General features: G+C 45.4%; 2 protein-coding genes across 2 annotated transcripts in view; one reads left to right on the top strand and one right to left on the bottom strand.

Moving 5' to 3' along the window:
- The window catches only part of LOC139229087 (trypsin-like), a 33,730-nt gene extending 32,686 nt beyond the window's left edge, over nt 1–1,044 (bottom strand). Inside the window, exon 1 of the mRNA XM_070860744.1 lies at nt 987–1,044. Within this exon, the coding sequence (XP_070716845.1) occupies nt 987–1,038 (52 nt within the window). The 5' untranslated portion in view covers nt 1,039–1,044. The remainder of the gene's footprint in view (nt 1–986) is intronic.
- A 2,731-nt stretch (nt 1,045–3,775) lies between these two features.
- LOC139229088 (trypsin) lies at nt 3,776–21,828 on the top strand. Its single transcript, XM_070860745.1, has 6 exons — nt 3,776–3,829; nt 4,603–4,654; nt 7,411–7,558; nt 7,643–7,787; nt 9,889–10,155; nt 21,679–21,828. The coding sequence occupies exons 1-6, from the start codon at nt 3,776–3,778 to the stop codon at nt 21,826–21,828; spliced, it is 816 nt and encodes a 271-aa protein (XP_070716846.1).
- Nucleotides 21,829–22,021: the final 193 nt, after the last annotated feature.

Raw genomic sequence — 22,021 nt, forward strand, 5'->3', positions numbered from 1 at the left:
CTCTGCATACAATGGGCGGCAGGGCGAGAAGGGAATATGGTCAGTGGGCCAAGTGGTCCTGGCAGTCACAGTGGGAAGGTGACTTGTACTTGACAATGCAGTTTGGATAGCTGAATTAGCAATGCCTTAAAATGAATAAGGAAACTGAACCGAATGGAAATGAAAGCAAAACTGCCTTCTTCAAGCAACATGTTTCAAGATATCCAGTTCTTTTCAACATGAATCATGAAATTGCCGAAATGACAGCAGAGATGAAACGTTTGATGCGTTGTGTCTGTACCAACTCTGGGGCACCTGGAGTTTACTGCTCTAACCACATTACCCCGCCCTTTCCCGCTATTCAATTATATTCTTCCTTCTGAAATATTTATCCAATTCTATTTCAACTATTGCTCTCGCCTTTACCTCAATAGCCAACTGTCGTAAAGCATTTCACAATCTAATAACTGACTGAAAAAAAAAGCTCCTTCCTTCACTGCAAATCTATGAAAGGAACAGGTAGGGACCCCAGTGACACTGAACCTCATCCCAGAATGATGAATTCCAGCCAGGGTGGCAGTCCAGGGACCACAGGCGGTCTCACTATCCCTGGGTCAGGCCTCCGCTCTCCTGATTGTTATCCATTAAGGTGTGCATGTGGACAGAGTCGTGTCTACTTGCAATGGGCTCGTGGGTCAAATAACCCTCTGGCTCTTATAGTTCAGGTTTAAAAACATGAAAAATGGATGTTTGGGCGAGGTGAGAGGAGTGCTCGTCTGTGGAAACAGACTCCAGCACATGTCAGCACTTTAAGGAGATCAAACAGACCAGAAACCATTCAGACAAAGAACACACCGTACTCTTTAAAACCAGCATGTTGAACAGTAAGCCAAATCATTCGGTTTTAATGAGTTCCAGTTGGAGTCTCACTTGTGTCACTGTCCTACTTGTAATAAATTCAAAATGTTATTCATCTCGCAGCGACCCCCGAGCTGACCCCGCCTTACCTTGAGCACTGCTCAGCAACGCCAGCAGCTTCAGGTATATCAAGGCTCCCATTCTGTGACACCTACGATAAACACAAAACACAGACACTGTTGCTCACACGTGTAGCTTCCTGCTGAGACCTCAGGTTCGCTCGCTGATACCCAGAGTACAGCTGGGCCGTACAGACAGATCCAGCACTGCTCAAGCTGAGCTTGCTGGGGCAGTCCGGTACTAGAATTGGATTAAGACGGGGAGGGGGATCATTAAACCAGGTCCCTTACTCCTGCTCACTACCCAGTGACTTTCGCTGGAAATGTAGGTGTGTGCCCCACATGGGAGAATAGCTTCACTGTGAAAGCTCACCTGCGACAATAACCACTTGCATCAGGTACGTGAGGCTGTGTGCTGCTCACGGACACAGACCCCAGCAAGAAGGGAACACCTTCAGGAGGGCAGGGGAGAAAATTAGCAAGGCGTTAAAAAACCGTACATTAACAAAATAATAAATATATAAAACTCATATTTGCTGCCCCCACACAATTTTAAAACTCTGATTTTTGGGTATTATCCACCCCACAAAACTCCTCCAGTACTGCAAAAGCAATTTGGAAATGAATCATAACAAGACAAGTCAGACTTATTTATGGTGAAACTTCTTTACTGTGTTCTGAGATATAATTGTGTTGTAAAAATATATAAAATGAATCTCTATTTAAATCACTTTTATGTTTTCTTATGAGCTACACATACCTTCAGGAAAGGACGCCAACCATTAGCCAGACAGTCTGCACCCTTTGTTACCCTCAAGCTGAAACTGACAAGGTTCATGGTGGTTTTCATTATATATGCCAGTAATATTACACTGCAACATTATCCAGGTAATCCTATTATAGATGCTCTGGCTAACTATGCCTGCGGCAAAAGGAAAACAATTGGCTCCTCCCAAATGTACAATTTTTTGAACTAATTCTAGAATTACATCTTTTATCACCAAGCGTTAAGGGGGGAATCCATTGTATTATTCCTGGAAAAATAAGCCCCACAATAGACTAGTAACCTTTTAAGAAACTGTTACTGATGCACAGCCTTTACTGTAACAAATGCTCTTTACATTACATGTTACATTTGTGCCACAGTAAACCCACAATGAGCACTCGAAGGATAATTATGGGGAGTTTCTAGCTTACGGAGACTGACAAACTGTTACTATGCTCTATCTTTTGAAGGTCATATATAGTAGTACCTCAAAAATGATATTTTTTAACCCAGAAACCAAAATACTTCTTAGTATTATGTTTAATTACTATAATGGCAAGAATACCAGAATATCATTATGGCGACGTGCCAGTATCTGACATTTAGGACCCATTCTACATCATTTGGATTGTTAGAAACATAGAAACATAGAAAATAGGTGCAGGAGTAGGCCATTCGGCCCTTCAAGCCTGCACCGCCATTCAATGAGTTCATGGCTGAACATGTAACTTCAGTACCCCATTCCTGCTTTCGCGCCATACCCCTTGATCCCCCGAGTAGTAAGGACTACATCTAACTTCTTTTTGAATATATTTAGTGAATTGGCCTCAACAACTTTCTGTGGTAGAGAATTCCACAGGTTCACCACTCTCTGGGTGAAGAAGTTTCTCCTCATCTCAGTCCTAAATGGCTTACCCCTTATCCTCAGACTGTGACCCCTGGTTCTGGACTTCCCCAACATTGGGAACATTCTTCCTGCATCTAACCTGTCTAAACCCGTCAGAATTTTAAACGTTTCTATGAGGTCCCCTCTCATTCTTCTGAACTCCAGTGAATACAAGCCCAGTTGAATCAGTCTTTCTTGATATGTCAGTCCCGCCATCCCGAGAACCAGTCTGGTGAACCTTCGCTGCAATTGTTATTAACTCTAAAACCCCAGAGTTCTATCACGTTAAGGAGGAAAGGAATCTAGCGTGCTTTGGAAAAAGAGGGATATTTTTTTAAACTCTGGCACAAAATAAGGCTAAGTTCTCAGCTGGCTTTTCACCAATAGAAAAGCAAGAGACAATTGGTAAAATTAGTTGACCTTTCACTAAGTTACTTTACTTCCATAGTCATTAACTTGATGTACTTCAGCTTTGACTGCATTTTAATTCAGCTCGCACACTGCTGACAAGAACTCCTCATTCCCGACTGATGTCACCATCAGTCACTAAAGAAAAGTTTGCCAACAAAGTCAGTAGGCTACATTGGACCTCAGGGCTTGGGAGGGGCTTAAAGTCAGCCAGGGGTTGTGCTAATGATTGCTCTCCGGTAAGTCCGTTCCTAAATGAGCCTCCGCAAAGCTCTCCATGATTGTACATCCTGCCAATACTCAGTGACCAGCTTCCGGCATGAAAAATGTTACAGTAGTCGATGTGGCAGACACTTACTGCCCGTGGAAATGCAGCCCGGCACGAGTCAGTGAACTCAGGAAAGGAAGATTGGAGGGACAGAAAATAAACAGGCAAAGATGAATTAGAATAGGTGTCAAAGTTCATCATAATTCTTTGTGACACATTCTCTGAAACTGATGCTATACTCTGTCACAGGAGAGATTAAGCTGGGAACCAGCCGAAAGCTCTTTGAAATATTATATTGTCATGTACACTCTTTGCATCTGCGTTGTACAAAAGACAGACAGTCTTAAGTAATATATTTATCAGACTTTAATTCTGATCTTTTTATTGGTAGATGTGATCACTCCAGATGTGCACTTGTACTCTGTACATGGAGAGATATAGACAAGTGAATCAATGATTTGCTGAGTTATTCCGCATCAATCTGTAGCAGAATGTCGAAGCTGTTCACGGGCTACTTGGGGATATCGCTTTCTTACAGGAAGAAAGTGAGTAATAAAATATTCAAATATTTTCATCCATAGTTACACTTGAAAAGTACTGAGTTCCTTCAAGCGAGAGCTGGAACTATTTCTGTCTGGGAGGAAATCACCTGTTACAAAAGGTAGAGCCAGAATGATCTCCTGGACTAGTTTCTATTGCCTAGATGGCTCGGAGAGGAATTGCCGAGATCCCTGCCTCTGTTTTTCCGCCTCTCCCAGGAGATCACATGGTTTCAGGTGGGATGGAGAGTGTGTACTGTGATACACAAGGTATTGCAATTGTGTGATACAGGTGGGCTGACCTGAGATTCTTTACCTGTCCGTCATTATTTGTATGTTCGTCGTGCTGCCATTGGTGAGGGAGTAGACGCAGAGTTCGGGCTCCGCTGGGGATGAAACATTTCACAGTGCTGTGCTCACTGGCGCTTGGAACAGCTGAGCAGTATTTGACTCAGGGTGAAATGCTGCAATGCACAGCTGACTGGTATACTTTATTTCCCTTAAGTCAACATACATTTGTACAAAAGTAGGACAAAACTACTCAAGTAATTAAATAGCATTGGCAATGCAGATTAGACAAGCAGGCATTATTTTGATACAATTCTTATCTGTTAGCTTAGCCTTTCCAGAGCACTCTCCCCTCCAGTTGGGTTGTAGGTACAAGCCCCACTGTAGCTTTGCGCACAGACTCGAGGTTGGCATTTTGGCGCAGTACTGAGAGAATGCTGCATTGTAGAGGGTGCTGTGATGTTAAGTTGAAGCCCCGTCTGCCTCTTCAGGTAGATGTTGAAGGTCCCATGGCACTGTTTGAAGAAGAGAAGGAGGTTTTCCGTATCATCTGGCATACATTCATCCCTCAACTATTTTTAGTAAAACTATAAATCAAGTGCCCCTTTAAAAGGAGGTACTAAAACTGACAAATAAACATATTAAACTTTGGACATTAAACAAATCAAATTAAAATTTGGTTGCCGGGGGTGATGATGCACTCCAGTCCCTCCAGCGCCCACCTCTCGCGGAAGTCCGCGAGCGTACCGGTGGACACCGCGTGCTCCATCTCCGGGGCCACCCTGACTCAAATGTAACTGTGGAAGAGAGGCAGGCAGTCAGGCTGAACAACCCCCTCAGCCGCCCGCTGCCTGGACCAATCAATGGGCACCTTGGCCATGCCCAGGAGCAGTCCTACGAGGAAGCCTTCCGACCTGCCCGCTCCCCTCCGCACAGGACGCCCAAAGATCAGGAGTGTGGGACTGAATTGCAGCCAGAATTTGAGGAGCAGCCCATTCAAATATTGGACCAGGAGCTGCAACCTGACACAGGCCACATAAACATGGAACACGGACTCTTCCAGACCGCAGAAATTACAAGCGGCCTGGGAGTCCATGAACCGATCTAAAAACCGATTGGTACGGGACTGTCCCATGCAACACCCTCTAGGCCAAGTCCCCAATAAATAAAGGGAGGACTCCCGCTTAGATAGCACTCCATAATAGACCCCCGCCTCCTGCGGATGGCAAGATAATGCGCCATGCTGTATCCAGATGACAGACGAGTAAGGCAAAGTATGCAAGAGCAGCCCGTACAGGAATCCCCTCCGTGCAGAACTGAAAGGCACAGAGGGGATTTGCTGGAGGAGGCTCAAGTTGTGAGGCACCGGATCCTGAGGGAGGTTTTGGGGCTTGGCGGCGATGAGGAATTCCATCCAGACAGGGGTCAGTTCAGATGGGATCGGCCCATGTGCTTGAGTCTCTTCGACGCACCTAATGGAGTCAGGACTCAGTGCTGTATTTAGCAACTTGATGGCATTGGCCGTGCACCGGACATCGGCCCAGGATAGGCGCCGTGCATATTCATCCCTCAACCAACACCACCAGAAACAGATGGTCGGCTCATTCATTCATTTATTGGTCATGGGACTTTGCTGCAAATTGGCTGCAATGTTTGGCAGAGTGATTGCACTTCAAAATTAACTTATTGGTTTTAAAACACCTTGGAAGATCCTCAAAATGTGATAAGGGGCTATACAATTGTGAGATATTTCTTAAAACTTGAATTGGTGTATAATCTGTTTCTGATTTCAAGAGATATGGAAAAGCAAATACTATAGTCTTTCAAAATCCGGGATAGACCTGCCTGTACAAATGGTTTGCTCTGTTCAATTTCTTGCAGTTTCCCACATTCTTCACTGTTATTTGACTGTTTAAACGTCTGTTTAGTCACGTATAGAATCTTACAGCACAGAATGAGGGTTGTGGCACGTCAAAAGAGATGCAGTTTTTGAGATAAGACCTTTTTTGTGGTAGTTTATCGAGTTTAGTGATAACAGGGCAGCTTGATTTATGCCTGCAGTTCAGATAAGGAAGCAAATGACCAATGGGTTGCACTATTTTCTGTTGCACTTTGACCTCCATTGGTTGGAAAGTGAAGGAGGCTCATCCACTTCGGTGAGATTGACCATTGGATGTGAACAGGAGGAAGCCCAGCAGTCTGTGAAAGAACAGATTTTGTTTAAACCGCCATTGTGGTTTTATGTTGGGCTTATTTTTAAAACCTGCATTTCCGAGCATCCCAGGAAAGTTCTTAAAAACACGGATTTATTCTGTAATATTAGATGGGTGTAGTTCAAAAGCAAAGCACTTCTTAACCATCAATAGATACATCTATTGAGTCATTTGGAAACTACCATTAAGTATGAAAGCAATTTGCCTGAAGCTGAATCCACCCTTTTGACAGTAGACCCCTTTATTTTGCAAAGTTTAAAAGTTTAACACATTATTTTAAACATTTGACACACTGAAGAGAATGGGCTGTGAATATGTTGAAGTGGTCTTAACCTTACCACTTTCACCTCAAGCAGAGAATTACAGCTAAATCTGATACATGTTGTTAATGCTTGATTGCAGTTTTACTGATTCCCATTTAAACCCAATTACAATATATAATGTTACAAGGCAACCTGCCGGAGGAAACTCAGTAACTGGATAAAAGAACACTTGACATGCTGAAATTTCTTTGCGGTTCCCAGTCGGTGAGCTTAGTATTACTCAGCTAGGTGCTAGTTGGATCTTTCTATCTCCATAAACACAAAATGAATGTCTCCAACATTTACATACTGTTTCTGCTCTTCTTAAAATTACCATCAACATATGGTAAGTGATTGCACATTAACTTTGAACTTTCATGACTTGTATGAATCTTGATAGCTGTTTTACATTCTGCCTTCTGTTGAGAATATTTTGAAAGCAGAAGTACATTAACTTCTTTAACATTGTTGTGTTACTTTGTCTACTGAAATTTAAGATGTGTAATGTCAACTAAAGACATTTGAGAAGGTTGCCATCTACACCTGAAGTTGCTACTTACTCTCCTTCGAGCAAGAATGCCCAGCCAAATACAGCAAACTATCAAAAGTTACGATACTGGCTGAGAATAATAATCTATATAACAAGATAGCATTCTGCTGCTCATCTTAGAGTTGTTAATATATGATTGCATTGTAATCAGGCAGCTTAAATATATCTGCTTGAGCCTTGTAGGAACGCGATCAAATGATATAACTTGGAAGCTTTCTTTTACCTCTTCCTAAGGCTGGTCCCGGATTGTCGGTGGCTATTCAGTGCTGCCTCATTCCATCAAATACCAGGTTTCTCTGAAGAGACCAGGAGGATCTCATTACTGTGGAGGGTCTCTGATCCACCGGAGATGGGTTCTGACAGCTGCTCACTGCAACTATGGGTTTGTGGCATTCTGTATTAAACATATTATATTTCTAGTAATGAATTAATGCACAATGAAACACCTATTCCTGCTTCATTCCAGTGGTGCTGAGACTATACAAATAGTAGCCGGGGAACATTCATTATCCAGGTATGAAGGGACTGAGCAACTGTTTCGCCCATCTAAGATCATAACCCATCCTCAATATGACACAAAGAAAAAAGACTTTGACATCATGTTGATTAAGGTAAATGTGTAGTCATAGACACGATCAGTATTGAACCTTAGCAAGTGTTAAACTCTGTAAATTACCCTCACTTTTCTCCTGCAATAGAACAAGCCTTTCAAAGATAGAAATTTTTATTTGTAAATATGTAATGTATCTGCTAGAACAATAAATGCCGACGCAGTACTATCAAAACGAATTAGTTTTCCTTTAATGGTGTATATTGTTCACCCATCTTCAAACATAGCGTTCCATTGAGGGACTCCTCAAATTCCATATACAATTGGATAAATGGGTTTGAACACATACCTAAACAAGCATTTAATTTATATCTGAGCAGGGCTTTTGAGTAGAACAGTTTGCAAAACCCCCACCATAGCCATCCAAACTGAAGGAATGGGTATCGGATTCTGTTGACCTACTTAGACTGTAATCAATCCTCAAAGCCACAGAAATGTTTTCTTCAATGAAACCGTCTTTTCAGAAAGCTTTTCTACTAAGCTTCTGTACAACCTTGATTTCAGTGTTTAAAGTTAAAGAAGTGTTACCATATTTCCAGATCTCAGATGCAAGCAGTCAGAGACACAGCCCACAAAGCCAGGGACAAATGGCCAAAGCCAGGAACACCTCTTTTTTCTGTGCTTATTATCTTATCTGACTAATAATGTGGGCCAAATGTCTCTTCAATCTTAGTTATCATTAAAAATGAATAATGTCATTTGTACACCACTCAATGGGAATCAAAGCATTCTTACAATCCAACAATGGTGTGTTTAGTTATTTATTTAAAAAAAAAAATTATTAATCTGGATCTAAAATACCTCCCCTGAAGAATATACAAGATAAATAACAGCACAGAAAGAGTTCAATAGCTGCTTTTGCAACTAAAAGGTTAAAACATCCCACAAAGTATTGCTCACTTACCAGCTATTGCTCCTTGTGGAGGTGCTCCCAGAACCGCTGTAAGCTACTCTGTAGATGCCACTGTCTCGGGAGGATGCTGGCTATTTGCCTTAATGCAGCCAAAACGAAGGACGCCCTTTGATTAATTTGAATATAATAACTTGTTGCTTGGTGGTCCAGGCAATCAGACAAAAGAATGACAATGCTTTTTAATAAAATATGCATTCCTGCTGACTGAAGGCAGGCTGCTTGGAGGGCCACTACATCTGATATTTGTGTCACTTCACAACATGCCTAGTTAGAGGAGGGAGGCAATTTCCCCACACTAAAAGTGAAACATCCTAATAATGTGGGACACACGAAGGCACTGCGCTCTTTTCCCATGAACAAGGGTTTGTCATTGTTTGGGGAAGGAGATGCGCCAAAGGAGCCGGGAGGCATTTCTGAATGGATGGTGTCATGTGCAAGTGAACTAATAACAGTTTGGTTGATTTAATTTGGCCTCGTAAACTTGTAATCCATTGAGAGAGGATCTGGAAATATTGTTTTCATTACAGTCTGACCCTTTATGCTTATTAATGCAGCCATCAGTCATCAGAGAATGTTTAAGGCTGATTTAGGTTATTTAATATATTTATTACTTTTATTTTCTGAGCTCCCCTTTTGTGCTGAAGATTTCAGCGATGGAAAATGTGTAGATTGGAGGTTGGGTGGAGCCAGTATTGGGCTGGGCACTGATGCTATCCTCATGAGCCAATGGCTCACTATCACATGCTGTCTAGGGTCAGAGATGCAGATGGCCCCTTGGGTGGGGTCCTGAAGGGCAGCTAGTCCCTATGGATCTGCACCCTTGCGCCCTCTGGAGGAGAGGGAAAGAAAACTAGAAAAAAACATTTGTACACAAGTGGGAAGTTCAGAGCCCATTCAGTGTGAGGCTGACACTTGGGATCCACTGACCCACCATTCAAGCTATGGGTTACGTGAGTGATTTTACCCCATACTGAAATACTTGCCATATCATAGGGCTCTTATATTGCTGTTAGTTTTTGGCCTAGTTCTCCTATTTCACCCTGGTACAAATCTCTTTCCTAGTATAACATTTTGGGAGTGCCCCCTCCTTTAAGTAGATAGATTAGAATATATTAAAATTGTTTGTAACTAACACGTACTGGGCATAATGCGTCTTTCTGACCAAGGCTGCCTTATGTATCTCAAACAGCTTTCCCGACCTGCCAGGCTGAACTATTTCGTTGGGATTGTAGCTCTGCCTCGCCAAAGGACATCGTTAGAAGCAGACACATTATGCCGAGTGTCTGGGTGGGGTTTCAGCAGTGCAAATGGAAGGCACATGCCAAGAATGTTGAGAGCAGTTAAAGTACCCATTGTGTCCAATTCACGGTGTAACCACACAGATTCGTATAGTGGAAACATTACCGCCAACATGATCTGTGCTGGATTCACTACTGGAGGGAAGGATTCGTGCCAGGTATTGATACCTTTACTTCAACATTAAGGCATTAGTAAAGATTAAAATGTAGAGTCCCACAACATTCTATCACACTAAATTAGTAAATGCACAGACTTTTAAGCTTGCAATCGCTTAGCATATTTTATAAACTACGATCGATAGACCGACCTGAGTGAACTGGATGATGCAGTGAGTCAGTACAATACCCTTCCAGTTCTGGCACACGGATTTGAATCCAGCCGAAAGTAAAGTGATGAAAGTCTCTACTCCCTGCTGGTTGCGAGAACTGGCTTTGGGTACAAAAATACAGAATGGCAGAATCTAGCAATTGACATCAAAGCCTTTCTATGCTGGATCTGCACTGACAGCAAAGTAACTCACCGCATGCTTATATGGACTTGGAAAACTTAGCTCACTACGGCAATCTCATCCAAGGAAATCACAAGGATAACTGGTTGGAAAATGGGCCAACTGGTATCTTGAGTTTGGGCTTAGCACATTGTTGGGGCAGAGAAGGAGTTTTGCTTTGCATCTACAGAGGTTGTCCATCACATGGGCATCGTTCTCTAAATAGAGAATCCACTTTGGAATTACAATTTGAACAGGGAGCAAAACATTTATTTGCTTTTTCACTTTAAGTTCATTTATCAAAGATGACCATTGACATTTCACATGCTATGATCATCAAAGGCCGTCCCTTGAAATTGAGGAAGACTTGCTTCCACTCTAAAAGTGAGTTCTTAGGTGGCTGAACAGTCCAATACAGGAATTACAGTCTCTGTCACAGGTGGGACAGACAGTCGTTGAGGGAAAGGGTGGGTGGGACTGGTTTGCCGCACGCTCCTTCCGCTGTCTGTGTTTGGTTTCTGCATGCTCTCGGCGACGAGACTCAAGGTGCTCAGCGCCCTCCCGGATGCTCTTCCTCCACTTAGGGCGGTCTTTGGCCAGGGACTCCCAGGCGTCAGTGGGGATGTTGCATTTTATCAGGGAGGCTTTCAGGGTGTCCTTGTAATGTTCCCTCTGCCCACCTGGGGCTCGCTTGCCGCGTAGGAGTTCCGAGTAGAGCGCTTGCTTTGGGAGTCTTGTGTCAGGCATGTCTAAGGTGGTCAGCAAGGCCCAACAACCTGATGCAGTCATATTTTCTCCCATAGCCACGGTGTCTGAGAGAGATAGAGCGAGAATGAGAACCAACAGACCTTGTTAGTAGAAAGCATTGAGAGAGACAATGAATGAAAGAGAATCGGAGAATAAAGGAGATGGTGAATAAAAGGGCAAGTAAAAGGGACAGGGACCAAATGAAAATTAAATTAAAAATACTTTGACAAATATGACACTAAATGTGAAACAAAAGCAAAATACTGCAGACGCTGGAAATCTGAAATCAGTTCTGACGAAGGGTCATCGACCTGAAACGTTAACTGTTTCTCTCTCCACAGATGCTGTCTGACCTGCCGAGTGTTTCCAGCATTTTCTGTTTTTCTGAAATTAATTGTGATTTGCCTTATTTTTGTATCTTCCCCTGAGATCTGATACTTCTCACTCTGTGTGCAGTTGTTTCTGATTGTGACTCTTGCTACTTCACTATGGTACCAGTTAGAGGATGAGGGACACAGGTCCCGGCATGTCAGACAAACCTGCTTCAATATCCCAAACTTTGCCCAAATTGAGATTTGCAGATAGTGAAGGTGGCCAAGTACCTGGGGCACAGCATCATCTGAACAACAAACAAACCTTCCCTCATCACTGGAATCACTCGACAAGACCTCCCAGCCTTGCTCGCAGAGATATTTGGAGTGTTCATTCCTAGTCGGATACAACCTTTGTCGGAACAGTTGACATATGTTGCTGGGTCCACGCATTATAGAGGATGTGTTCAGTTACTTGCTGCTATACAGTCCCACTATAAAGGGCGGACTTCTAGCCATAGCATTGGTTGACAGCTGCGCCAATGCAGTGAGTCCAGACCCAGCTTTTGGTCACCTGCCCTAATTTCTCCTTATATTGCTTGGTGTCAATGTTTTTGTCCCATAATATTCCTGTGAAGCGTCTAGGGTTCTTTCACTACGTTAAAGGTGCTATATAAATACAAGATGCTGTTGAGTTTGGTTTCCACCATCCCATAATCCTTACCTCTATGTTTCTAGCCCAATGGAAGTTTACCTATCCCAGTGCTGTTGCACTTGGATAGACCAGGAATAAAAGTCCCAAATTGTGGGAAAGCTAACTTTGCTAAGTTGAGAAGTGATTTGGCCACAGTGGGCTGGAAACAGCTACTTGTGGGTAAATCAGTGTTGGAACAGTGGGAGGCATTCAAGGAGGAGATCCAGAGGGCTCAGGCCAAACATGTGCCCTTAAAGAAAAAGGGTGGGAATACCAATTCTAGAGCCCCCTGGATGTTTAGGGACTTACAGGGAAGGATAAAGAAAAAAAGGGAAGCTGATGTCATATACCAATGGCTAAATACTGTAGAATCTCTGGAGGAATATAGAAAGTTCAGAGGTAAAATGAAAAAGGATATTAGGAATGCTAAGAGAGAACATGAAAAATTCTTGACAAGTGAAATATTCTATAAATATATTAAGAGCAAGAGGATAACTAAAGAAAGGGTAGTGCCTATTCGAGACCATGAGGGTAATCTGTGTGTGGAGGTGGAAGATGGTTCTTAATGAATACTTTGCATCTGTTTTCACTGCTATTGAGGATGAGTGAGAGATTCTGGATGAAATAAACATAGTGAGAGAAGAGGTATTAAGGGGTTTAGCAGCTTTGAAAGTAGCTAAGTCCCCAGGCCCGAATGAAATGCATTCCAGGCTGTTGAGCGAAGCAAAAGAGGAAATAGCAGAGGCCTTGACCATCATTTTCCAGTCCTCTTTGGATCTGGGCATGGTGCCGGAGGATTGGAGGACTGCTAATGTAGTACCCTTGTTTAAGAAGGGAGAAAGGGATAGGCTGAGTAATTACAGGTCTGTCAGCCTAACCTCAGTGGTGGGAAAATTATTGGAAAAAGTCCTGAAGGACAGGATAAATCTACATTTAGAAAGGCAAGGATTAATTAGGGACAGTCAGCACGGATTTGTTAAGCAAAGATCGTGTTATAATAACTAATTTTATTTTTCGAGGTGGTAACCAAGAGGGTCGATGAGGGTAGTAGGTACAATGCTCTGTATATGGATTTTAGCAAAGCTTTAGATGAGGTCCCACATGGCAGATTGGTCACGAAAGTAAAAGCCCATGGGATCCAGGGCAAAGTGGCAAGTTGGATCCAAAATTGGCTTAGGGGCAGGAAGCAATCTACTGGTCGGGTGGGCAGAGCAGTGGCAAATGGAATTTAATCCGGAGAAGTGTGAGGTAATGCACTTAGGGAGGCCTAATAAGGAAAGGGTATACACATTAAACGGTAGGCCACTTAGAAGTGCAGATGAACAAAGGGACCTTGGAGAGCTTGTCCACAGATCCCTGAAAGTAGCAGACCAGAAGGATAAGGTGGTTAAGAAGGCAAACAGAATGCTTGCCTTTATTGGCTGAGGCATAGAATACAAGAGCTGGGAGGTTATGCTTAAATTGTATAATTTAGGTTAGGCCACAGTTGGAGTACTGCGTGCAGTTCTGGTCGCCATATTATAGGAAGGACGTAATTGCACTGGAGAGGGGGCAGAGGAGATTTACGAGTATGTTGCCTGGAATGGAGGATCTTAGCTATGAGGACAGATTGGATAGACTGGGTTTCTTCTCATTGGAACAGAGGAGGCTGAGAGGAGATCTCATTGAGATGTATAACATTTGAGGGGCCTGGATATAATGGATAGCAAGGGCCTATTTCCCTTGGTGTTGGGGTCTATTACGAGGGGGCATAGGTTTAAGGTGGTTGGTGGAAGGTTTAGAGGGGATTTGAGGGGGAGCTTCTTCACCCAGAGGGTGGTGGGGATGATCAGGAACTCGCTGCCTGGAAGAGTGGTGGAGGCAGAAAGCCTCACCACATTTAAAAATTGCTTGAATGGGCACTTAAAGAGCCGTAACCTGCAGGGTTACAGACCTAGCGCTGGAAATTGGGATTAGACTGGATAACCTCTTGTTGGCTGGCACAGATAAGTACTGCAGGGAATCTAATACGGCCAGAGTGATCTCCTGGACTAGTTTTGATCGCCTGGATGGGTTGGAGAGGAATTTTCTCAGATTTTTTTCCCCCAATTGGGCTGGGTTTTTAATGGTTTTATTTGCCTCTCCCAGGAGATCGCTTGGCTCTGGGTGGGGTGGAGTGTAAAATGTTGCGATACATGGAGTATTGCAGTTGTGTGGGGTGGACTGGTTGGGCCGGATGCTAGTTACCTGTCCACCATTGTTCACTGTTCATAGGTTTATATGTAACCTTCAGGGCTGCTGACCGAGGGCCGTGTGGCTCTTTGTCGGCCGGCGCGGACACGATGGGCCGAAATGGCCTCCTTCTGCGCTGTAAATTTCTATGTTTCTATGTTGCGCACACAATTGCTCCTCTTTATATGCCTGAGATCTATGATCTGAAATGAGCTCAAACAATCCACCGCATTTCACAGGCCAGATAAGTGCCCGTGGTGGTGTGATGTATTGGATTGTGTTGGAACATATTCTATAGTCATTGTGACGATCCTTTTGTTAGTAGTACTGGTGAAGATGCTGATGATTTGTGGTGACTTGGCACTTCAGATGGCTGAATTCATTGATGAAGCAATAAAGTATCCTAATGGAACAAAATCCCCTTTGATATTTTGATATCTGTTCAGGGATTTTAACTGTGCACATGCTGTAGATGAGTTTACTTTCCTGGGCTCTCTGTGCAAGATACAGAATCAAAGTATAACCAAAGGAGCATCATTGAAATATAGAAATATAGAAACATAGGAAATAGGTGCAGGAGTAGGCCATTCGGCCCTTTGAGCCTACACCACCATTCAATAAGATCATGGCTGATCATGCAACTTCAGTATCCCACTCCTGCTTTCTCTCCGTACCCTTAATCCCTTTAGCCGTAGGGGCAACATCTAACTCACCTTTGAATATATCTAATGAACTGGCCTCAACAACTTTCTGTGGTAGAGAATTCCACAGGTCCAAATTCTCTACTTGAAGAAGTTTATCCTCATCTCGGCTTTCCCCTTATCCTTAGACTGTGACCCCTGGTTCTGGACTTCTCCAACATTGGGAACATCTTTCCTGCATCTAACCTGTCTAAACCCATCAGAATTTTATATGTTTCTATGAGATCCCCTCTCATCCTTCTAAATTCCAGTGAATCATCATCATAGGCAGTCTCTCGGGATCGAGGAAGACTTGCTTCCACTCATGAAGTGATTTTTTTGGTAGCTGAACAGTCCAATACAAGAGCCACAGTCCCTGTCACAGGTGGGACAGACAGTGGTTGAGGGAAGGGGTGGGTGGGACTGGTTTGCCGCACGCTCCTTCCGCTGCCTGCGCTTGGTTTCTGCATGCTCTCGGCGTTGGAACTCGAGGTGCTCAGTGCCCTCTCGGATGCACTTCCTCCACTTAGGGCGGTCTTGGGCTAGGGACTCCCAGGTGTCGATGGGGATATTGCATTTTATCAAGGAGGCTTTGAGGGTGTCCTTGTAATGTTTCCACTGACCACCTTTGGCTAGTTTTCCGTGAAGGAGCTCCGAGTAGAGCACTTGCTTTGGGAGTCTCGTGACTGGCATGCGGACTATGTGGCCTGCCCAGCGGAGCTGATCAATTGTGGTCAGTGCTTCAATGCTGGGGATGTTAGCCTGAATGAGGATGCTGATGTTGGTGCTTCTGTCCTCCCAGGGGATTTGTAGGATCTTGCGGCGACATTGTTGGTGATATTTCTCCAGCAACTTGAGGTGTCTACTGTATATGGTCCATGTCTCTGAGCCATACAGAAGGGCAGGTATTACTACAGCCCTGTAGACCATGAGCTTGGTGGCAGTTTTGAGAGCCTGGTCTTCAAACACTCTTTTCCTCAGGCGGCCAAAGGGTGCACTGGTGCACTGGAGGCGGTGTTGGATCTCATCATTGATGCCTGCTCTTGTTGATAGGAGGCTCCCGAGATATGGGAAGTGGTCCACGGTGTCCAGGGCCCCACCATGGATCTTGATGACTGGGGGGCAGTGCTGTGCGGTGAGGACAGGCTGGTGGAGGACCTTTGTCTTATGGATGTTTAGCGTAAGGCCCATGCTTTCTTATGCCTCAGTAAATACGTCGACTATGTCCTGGAGTGCAGCCTTTGTATGTGCGCAGATGCAGGCGTCGTCCGCGTAATGTAGCTCGATGACAGAGGTTGGGGTGGTCTTGGACCTGGCCTGGAGATGGCGCAGGTTGAACAGGTTCCCACTGGTTCTGTAGTTTAGATCTACTCCAGCTTGGTCGATCCAGTCTTTCTTCATATGTCAGTCCCGCCATTCTGGGAATCAGTCTGGTGAACCTTCACTGCACTCCCTCAATAGCAAGAATGTCCTTCCTCAGATTAGGAGACCAAAACTGTACACAATATTCAAGGTGTGGCCTCACCAAGGCCCTGTACAACTGCAATAAGACCTCCTTGCTCCTATACACAATTCCTCTCACTATGAAGGGCAACATGCCATTTGCCGCCTTCAATGCCTACTGTTCCTGAATGCCAACTTTCAATGACTGATGTACCATGACATCCAGGTCTCACTGCACCTCCCCTTTTCCTAATCTGTCACCATTCAGATAATATTCTACCTTGCTGTTTTTGCCACCAAAGTGGATAACCTCACATTTATCTGCATTATACTGCATCTGCCATGCATTTGCCCACTCACCTAACCCTCCATGTCACCCTGTAGCCACTCAGAATCCTCCTCACAGCTCACACTGCCACCAACTTAGTGTCACCTGCAAACTTGGAGATATTACATTCAATTCCTTCATCTAAATCATTAATGTATATTGTAAATAGCTGGGGTCCCAGCACTGAACCTTGCGGTACCCCACTAGTCACTGCCTGCCATTCTGAAAAGGACCCGTTTATTCCTATTCTTTGCTTCCTGTCTGCCAATCAGTTCTCTATCCACGTCAATACATTATCCCCAATACCATGTGCTTTAATTTTGCACACTAATCTCTTGTGTGGGACCTTGTCAAAAGCCATTTGAAAGTCGAAATACACCACATCCACTGGTTCTCCCTTGTCCACTCTACTCGTTACATCCACAAAAAATTCCAGAAGGTTTGTCAAACATGACTTCCCTTTCATAAATCCATGCTGACTTGGACTGATCCTGTCACTGCTTTCCAAATGCGATGCTCTTTCATCTTTAATTATTGATTCCAACATTTTCCCCACTACCGATGTCAGGCTAACCGGTCTATAATTTCCTGTTTTCTCTCTCCCTTCTTTTTTAAAAAGTGGGGTTACATTAGCTGCCCACCAATCCATAGGAATTGATCCAGAGTCTATAGAATGTTGAAAAATGACCACCAATGCATCCACTATTTCTAGGGCCACTTCCTTAAGTACTCTGGGATGCAGACTATCAGGCCCTGGGGATTTATTGGCCTTCAATCCCATCAATTTCCCTAAATAATTTCCTGACTAATAAGGATTTCCTTCAGTTCCTCCTTCTCGCTCGACCCTCGGCCCCCTAGTATTTCCGGAAAATTATTTGTGTCTTCCTTCGTGACAGAACCAAAGTAATTGTTCAATTGGTCAGCCATTTCTTTGTTCCCCATTATAAATTCACTTGATTCTGACTGCAAGGGACCTACGTTTGTCTTCACCAATCTATTTCTCTTCACATATCTATAGAAGCTTTTGCAGTCAGTTTTTATATTCCCTGCAAGCTTACTCGCATACTCTATTTCCCCCTCCTAATTAAACCGTTTGTCCTCCTCTGCTGAATTATAAATTTCTCCCAGTCCTCAGGTTTGCTGCATTTTCTGGCCAATTTATATGCCTCTTACTTGGATTTAACACTATCCCTAATTTCCCTTGTTAGCCACGGTTGAGCCACCTTCCCCATTTTATTTTTTACGCCAGACAGGGATGTACAATTGTTGATCACAGGGCGTTCTGGGACGTCCTGGGGGGGGGCGACTACTCGCGGGTCCTGGGGGAAAGTCTGGCGACTGGGGAGATGCCCCTCTCTTGGCACAGGGCAGTCATCGTCCTGCTGCCTAAGAAGGGCGATCTCCGCCTACTTAAGAACTGGCGCCCGGTCTCCCTCCTCAGCACGGACTACAAAATCTTCATCAGGGTGATGTCTGCTCGCCTTGGCGCCGTGCTGGACCACATGATCCACCCCGGCCAGTCCTACACGGTCCCGGGCCGGACAATCCACGATTACATCCATCTGGTCCGGGACCTCATCCATCATTCCCAGGAGGCTGGTCTGTCGGTCACCTTCCTATCCCTCGACCAAGAGAAGGCGTTCGACAGGGTGGATCACGACTATCTGTTCGGAACTCTGCACGCATTCGGGTTCGGGACGCAGTTCGTCGCCCAGATCCGACTTTTGGACGCTGCCGCGGAGTGTCTGATTAAGGTTAACGGGTCCTTGACGGCGCCCCTTCGCTTTAGGAGAGGGGTGCACCAGGGATGCCCCATGTCCGGCCAGTTATATGCCATCTGCGTGGAGCCTTTCCTGCGCCTCCTGCGGACGAGGTTGACGGGACTGGCTCTGCAAGGGCCGGGCGTGGAGGTTGTCCTCTCGGCTTACGCCGATGACGTGCTCCTCGCGATAGAGGATCCCGCTGACCTGCGGAGGATGCGTGAGTGCCAGGAGATTTACTCGGCCGCATCCTCTGCCAGGATCAACTGGGAGAAATGTTCCAGAATCCTGGTGGGTCAGTGGCGGGTGGACTCCCTGCTGGAGGAGCTCAAGCCTTTTGCCTGGAGCACGACCCATCTCCTCTCTCTGGGAATCTACCTTAGCCCTGACGAGGAAGCCTGGCCGGCGAACTGGCAAGAGCTGGAGGCCAAGGTCGCTGGACAGGACTGCTCCGAGTGCTGTCCTACAGGGGTCGAGCGCTAGTCATAAACCAGCTGGTGGCCGCCATGCTGTGGTATCGGCTGGTCACTTTGACCCCTCCCCATGCGTTTGTCGCCAAGATACAGAAGAAGCTGGTGGACTTCTTCTGGAACAACATGAAGCACTGGGTCTCTGCCGCGGTCTTGAGTCTCCCGCTTAGGGAGGGCGGTCAGTCGTTGGTGTGCGTCAGCACCCAGCTAGCAACTTTCTGTCTTCAGACCCTGCAGAGATACCTTTACGTCGAGCCCCCTCCTAGGTGGCGTGCTCTGGCGAGGTATTTCTTCCGCCAGCAGCACGGCCTCAACTACGACACGCAGCTCCTGTTTGTGAGCATGGGGGGCGTCAGGACCGCCGTCCAGGGGCTGCCTGTCTTTTACAAGGAACTCACCAGGGTCTGGAACAAAGTATCCTAAAGTGCAGCTCTCCACCGGCTGGAGTGGCGGCTGTCCTGCAGGAATCCGTACCTCCACGACCGAGGTTTTAGGTGGCAGTCGGACGAGAGGGCTGTGGCTGGTGAGGTGACCAGGGTCAGGGACCTGCTCGATGGCGGAGGAGCGGGCTGGATGGCGCCAGACATGCTGTCACGGCGCCTAAATTCAGCAACGTCTGTCGCGCGGCCGATGCCATCGAGTCGCTAAAAACAGCTCTGGGCCCTGACTCCGTTAGGTGTGTCGAGGAGGCTCAAGCACATGGGGAGATCCCGTCCGAACTGACCCCCGTCCGGACGGAATTCCTCATCGGTGCCAAACCCCGGAACCTCCCTCGGGAGCCGGCGCATCACAACTTGAGCCGCCTCGGGGAAATCCCCTCCGTGCCTTTCAGTTCCGCGCGGAGGGGTTTCCTGTACGGGCTGCTCCTGCACACTCTCAACTTTGCCATCCTCGCCTGCCGTCCGGACACGCCATGGCATACCATCTTGCCGTCCGGAGGAGGCGTGGGTCCCCGATGGAATGCACTCTACGCGGGAGTCCTCCCACTATTTATCGGGGACTTGGCCTGGAGGGTGGTGCACGGAGCAGTCTCGTGCAACAAATTTCTAAGCCGGTTCACGGGCTCCCAGGCCGCCTGCAATTTCTGCGGTCTGGAAGAGTCCGTGTTCCATGTTTTTATTGAATGTGCGAGATTGCAGCCCCTGTTTCATCATTTAAAGGGGATGCTCCTCAATTTCTGGCTGCACTTCAGTCCCACACTCCTGATCTTTGGGCACCCTGTGCGGAGGGGAGCGAGTACTTCCGAGGGCCTCCTCATAGGACTGCTCCTGGGCCTGGCCAAGGGTGCCATCAGCCGGTCCAGGCAGCGGGCGGTCGAGGGGGTCGTTCAGCCCGACTGCCTGTCTCTCTTCCGTGCTTACATCCGCGCCAGGGTGTCCCTGGAGATGGAGCACGCGGTGTCCACCGGTACGCTCGCGGCCTTCCGCGAGAGATGGGCGCCGGAGGGACTGGAGTGCATCGTTACCCCAGCAACCAAATTTTAATTTGATTTTATATGTTTTAAAGTCTCATTTATTTTAAATGCCGGTTTTCGTTTCCCCTCCCCTTTTATAGGGGACACTTGAAAAAATATGATTTTAGTGCGAAAAAAAACAAAAAAACAAAAAAACAAAAAAACAAAAAAACAAAAAAAATACAAAAAACCAAAAAAAACACAAAAAAGGGCCTTGAAAAATGTTTGGCGTGTCCCCCAGATCGGGGGGCACTTGATTTAATGTTTACTTTTTCTCCCCAAAAAGAGTTGTAGAGCTGTTGGATTGCCGGGTTTTTAGTGTCCCCCTCCCCTTTTATAGGGGGCACTTGTAAAATATATAATTTTAATGCCCCCCCCCCCCGCAAAAAAAATCAAAAAACACAAAAAACAAAAAATATTTAAAAAAAGAGGGCAGTTAAAAGTGTCTGGAGTGTCCCCCAGATGGCGGGGGGGGGGGGGGAGCACTTGATCTAATGTTTATTTTGTTCCCCCCAAAAGAGCTGTAGAAACAGGAATTCATTGTCCCTCACCACTTACCCTAACCCACCCCGCCCCTAACGGAATCCACCGCTCTTTAAATGTTAAACTCAACATTGACATTTCTCGATGAAAGGTACTTTTGATCTGTACCTGACCTTATTAAGTCTGCACTGTGATGCAAAGACTCAATTTGTGTGAAATGCTTCTCTTTTACAACCTTGGACAATTCATTCTTCAAACAAAACTCTTTAAGATTTCTCTTACGGAAAAGTGATATGTGTGATGCGATGTTCTGTGAAGATCTGTTTTGTTGGGTTGGGTGGAGTTTAACCTTTAAGATTATAATCCATTTCCATCTTTTCTTTTATCAGATGTAAACATCAAAATCTGCCGGCGTGTGAATGAGCAAAGAATCAACACATTGCGAATGTTACTTAGTCCAACAAATATGTATTCATTATATTTGGCATTGATTAAGATGTGCATGAAATGGAAATAATTTCTGTTATTATACGAATGTGTAGCAGGGTTTATTTGGACTCTACTTCATGGTGTCTAATTAGCTGACAGGCAGTATTCTGTTTGTCTTTCACAGGGAGATTCTGGCGGCCCGCTGATTTGTAAAGGCAGGATATACGGCATCGTGTCCTGGGGCAAGCTGTGTGGAGATGAGAGGTTTCCCGGGGTATACACAGCTGTGGCCAAGTTTCGGAACTGGATTATCAGCACCGTCAAACGCTCATAAAGCAGCTCGTTTAACCTTCGCATGTCGCTCTGATCATTATTCTGTTAAATTCTATCAGTTTTAGCCGGTGTTAAAATGCACGGAATGACTAGCCAGCTTTAAAAAAAGGAGAGTAAGAAAATCAGTTGCGTTGAAATCATAGCATCAAGTATAATAGTATATTACAGCGCAGGAGACCATTCGGCAGTCCTGC

Source organism: Pristiophorus japonicus, chromosome 18 (genome assembly GCF_044704955.1).
Source record: "Pristiophorus japonicus isolate sPriJap1 chromosome 18, sPriJap1.hap1, whole genome shotgun sequence".
In the NCBI taxonomy this organism is placed as follows: Eukaryota; Metazoa; Chordata; class Chondrichthyes; family Pristiophoridae; genus Pristiophorus; species Pristiophorus japonicus.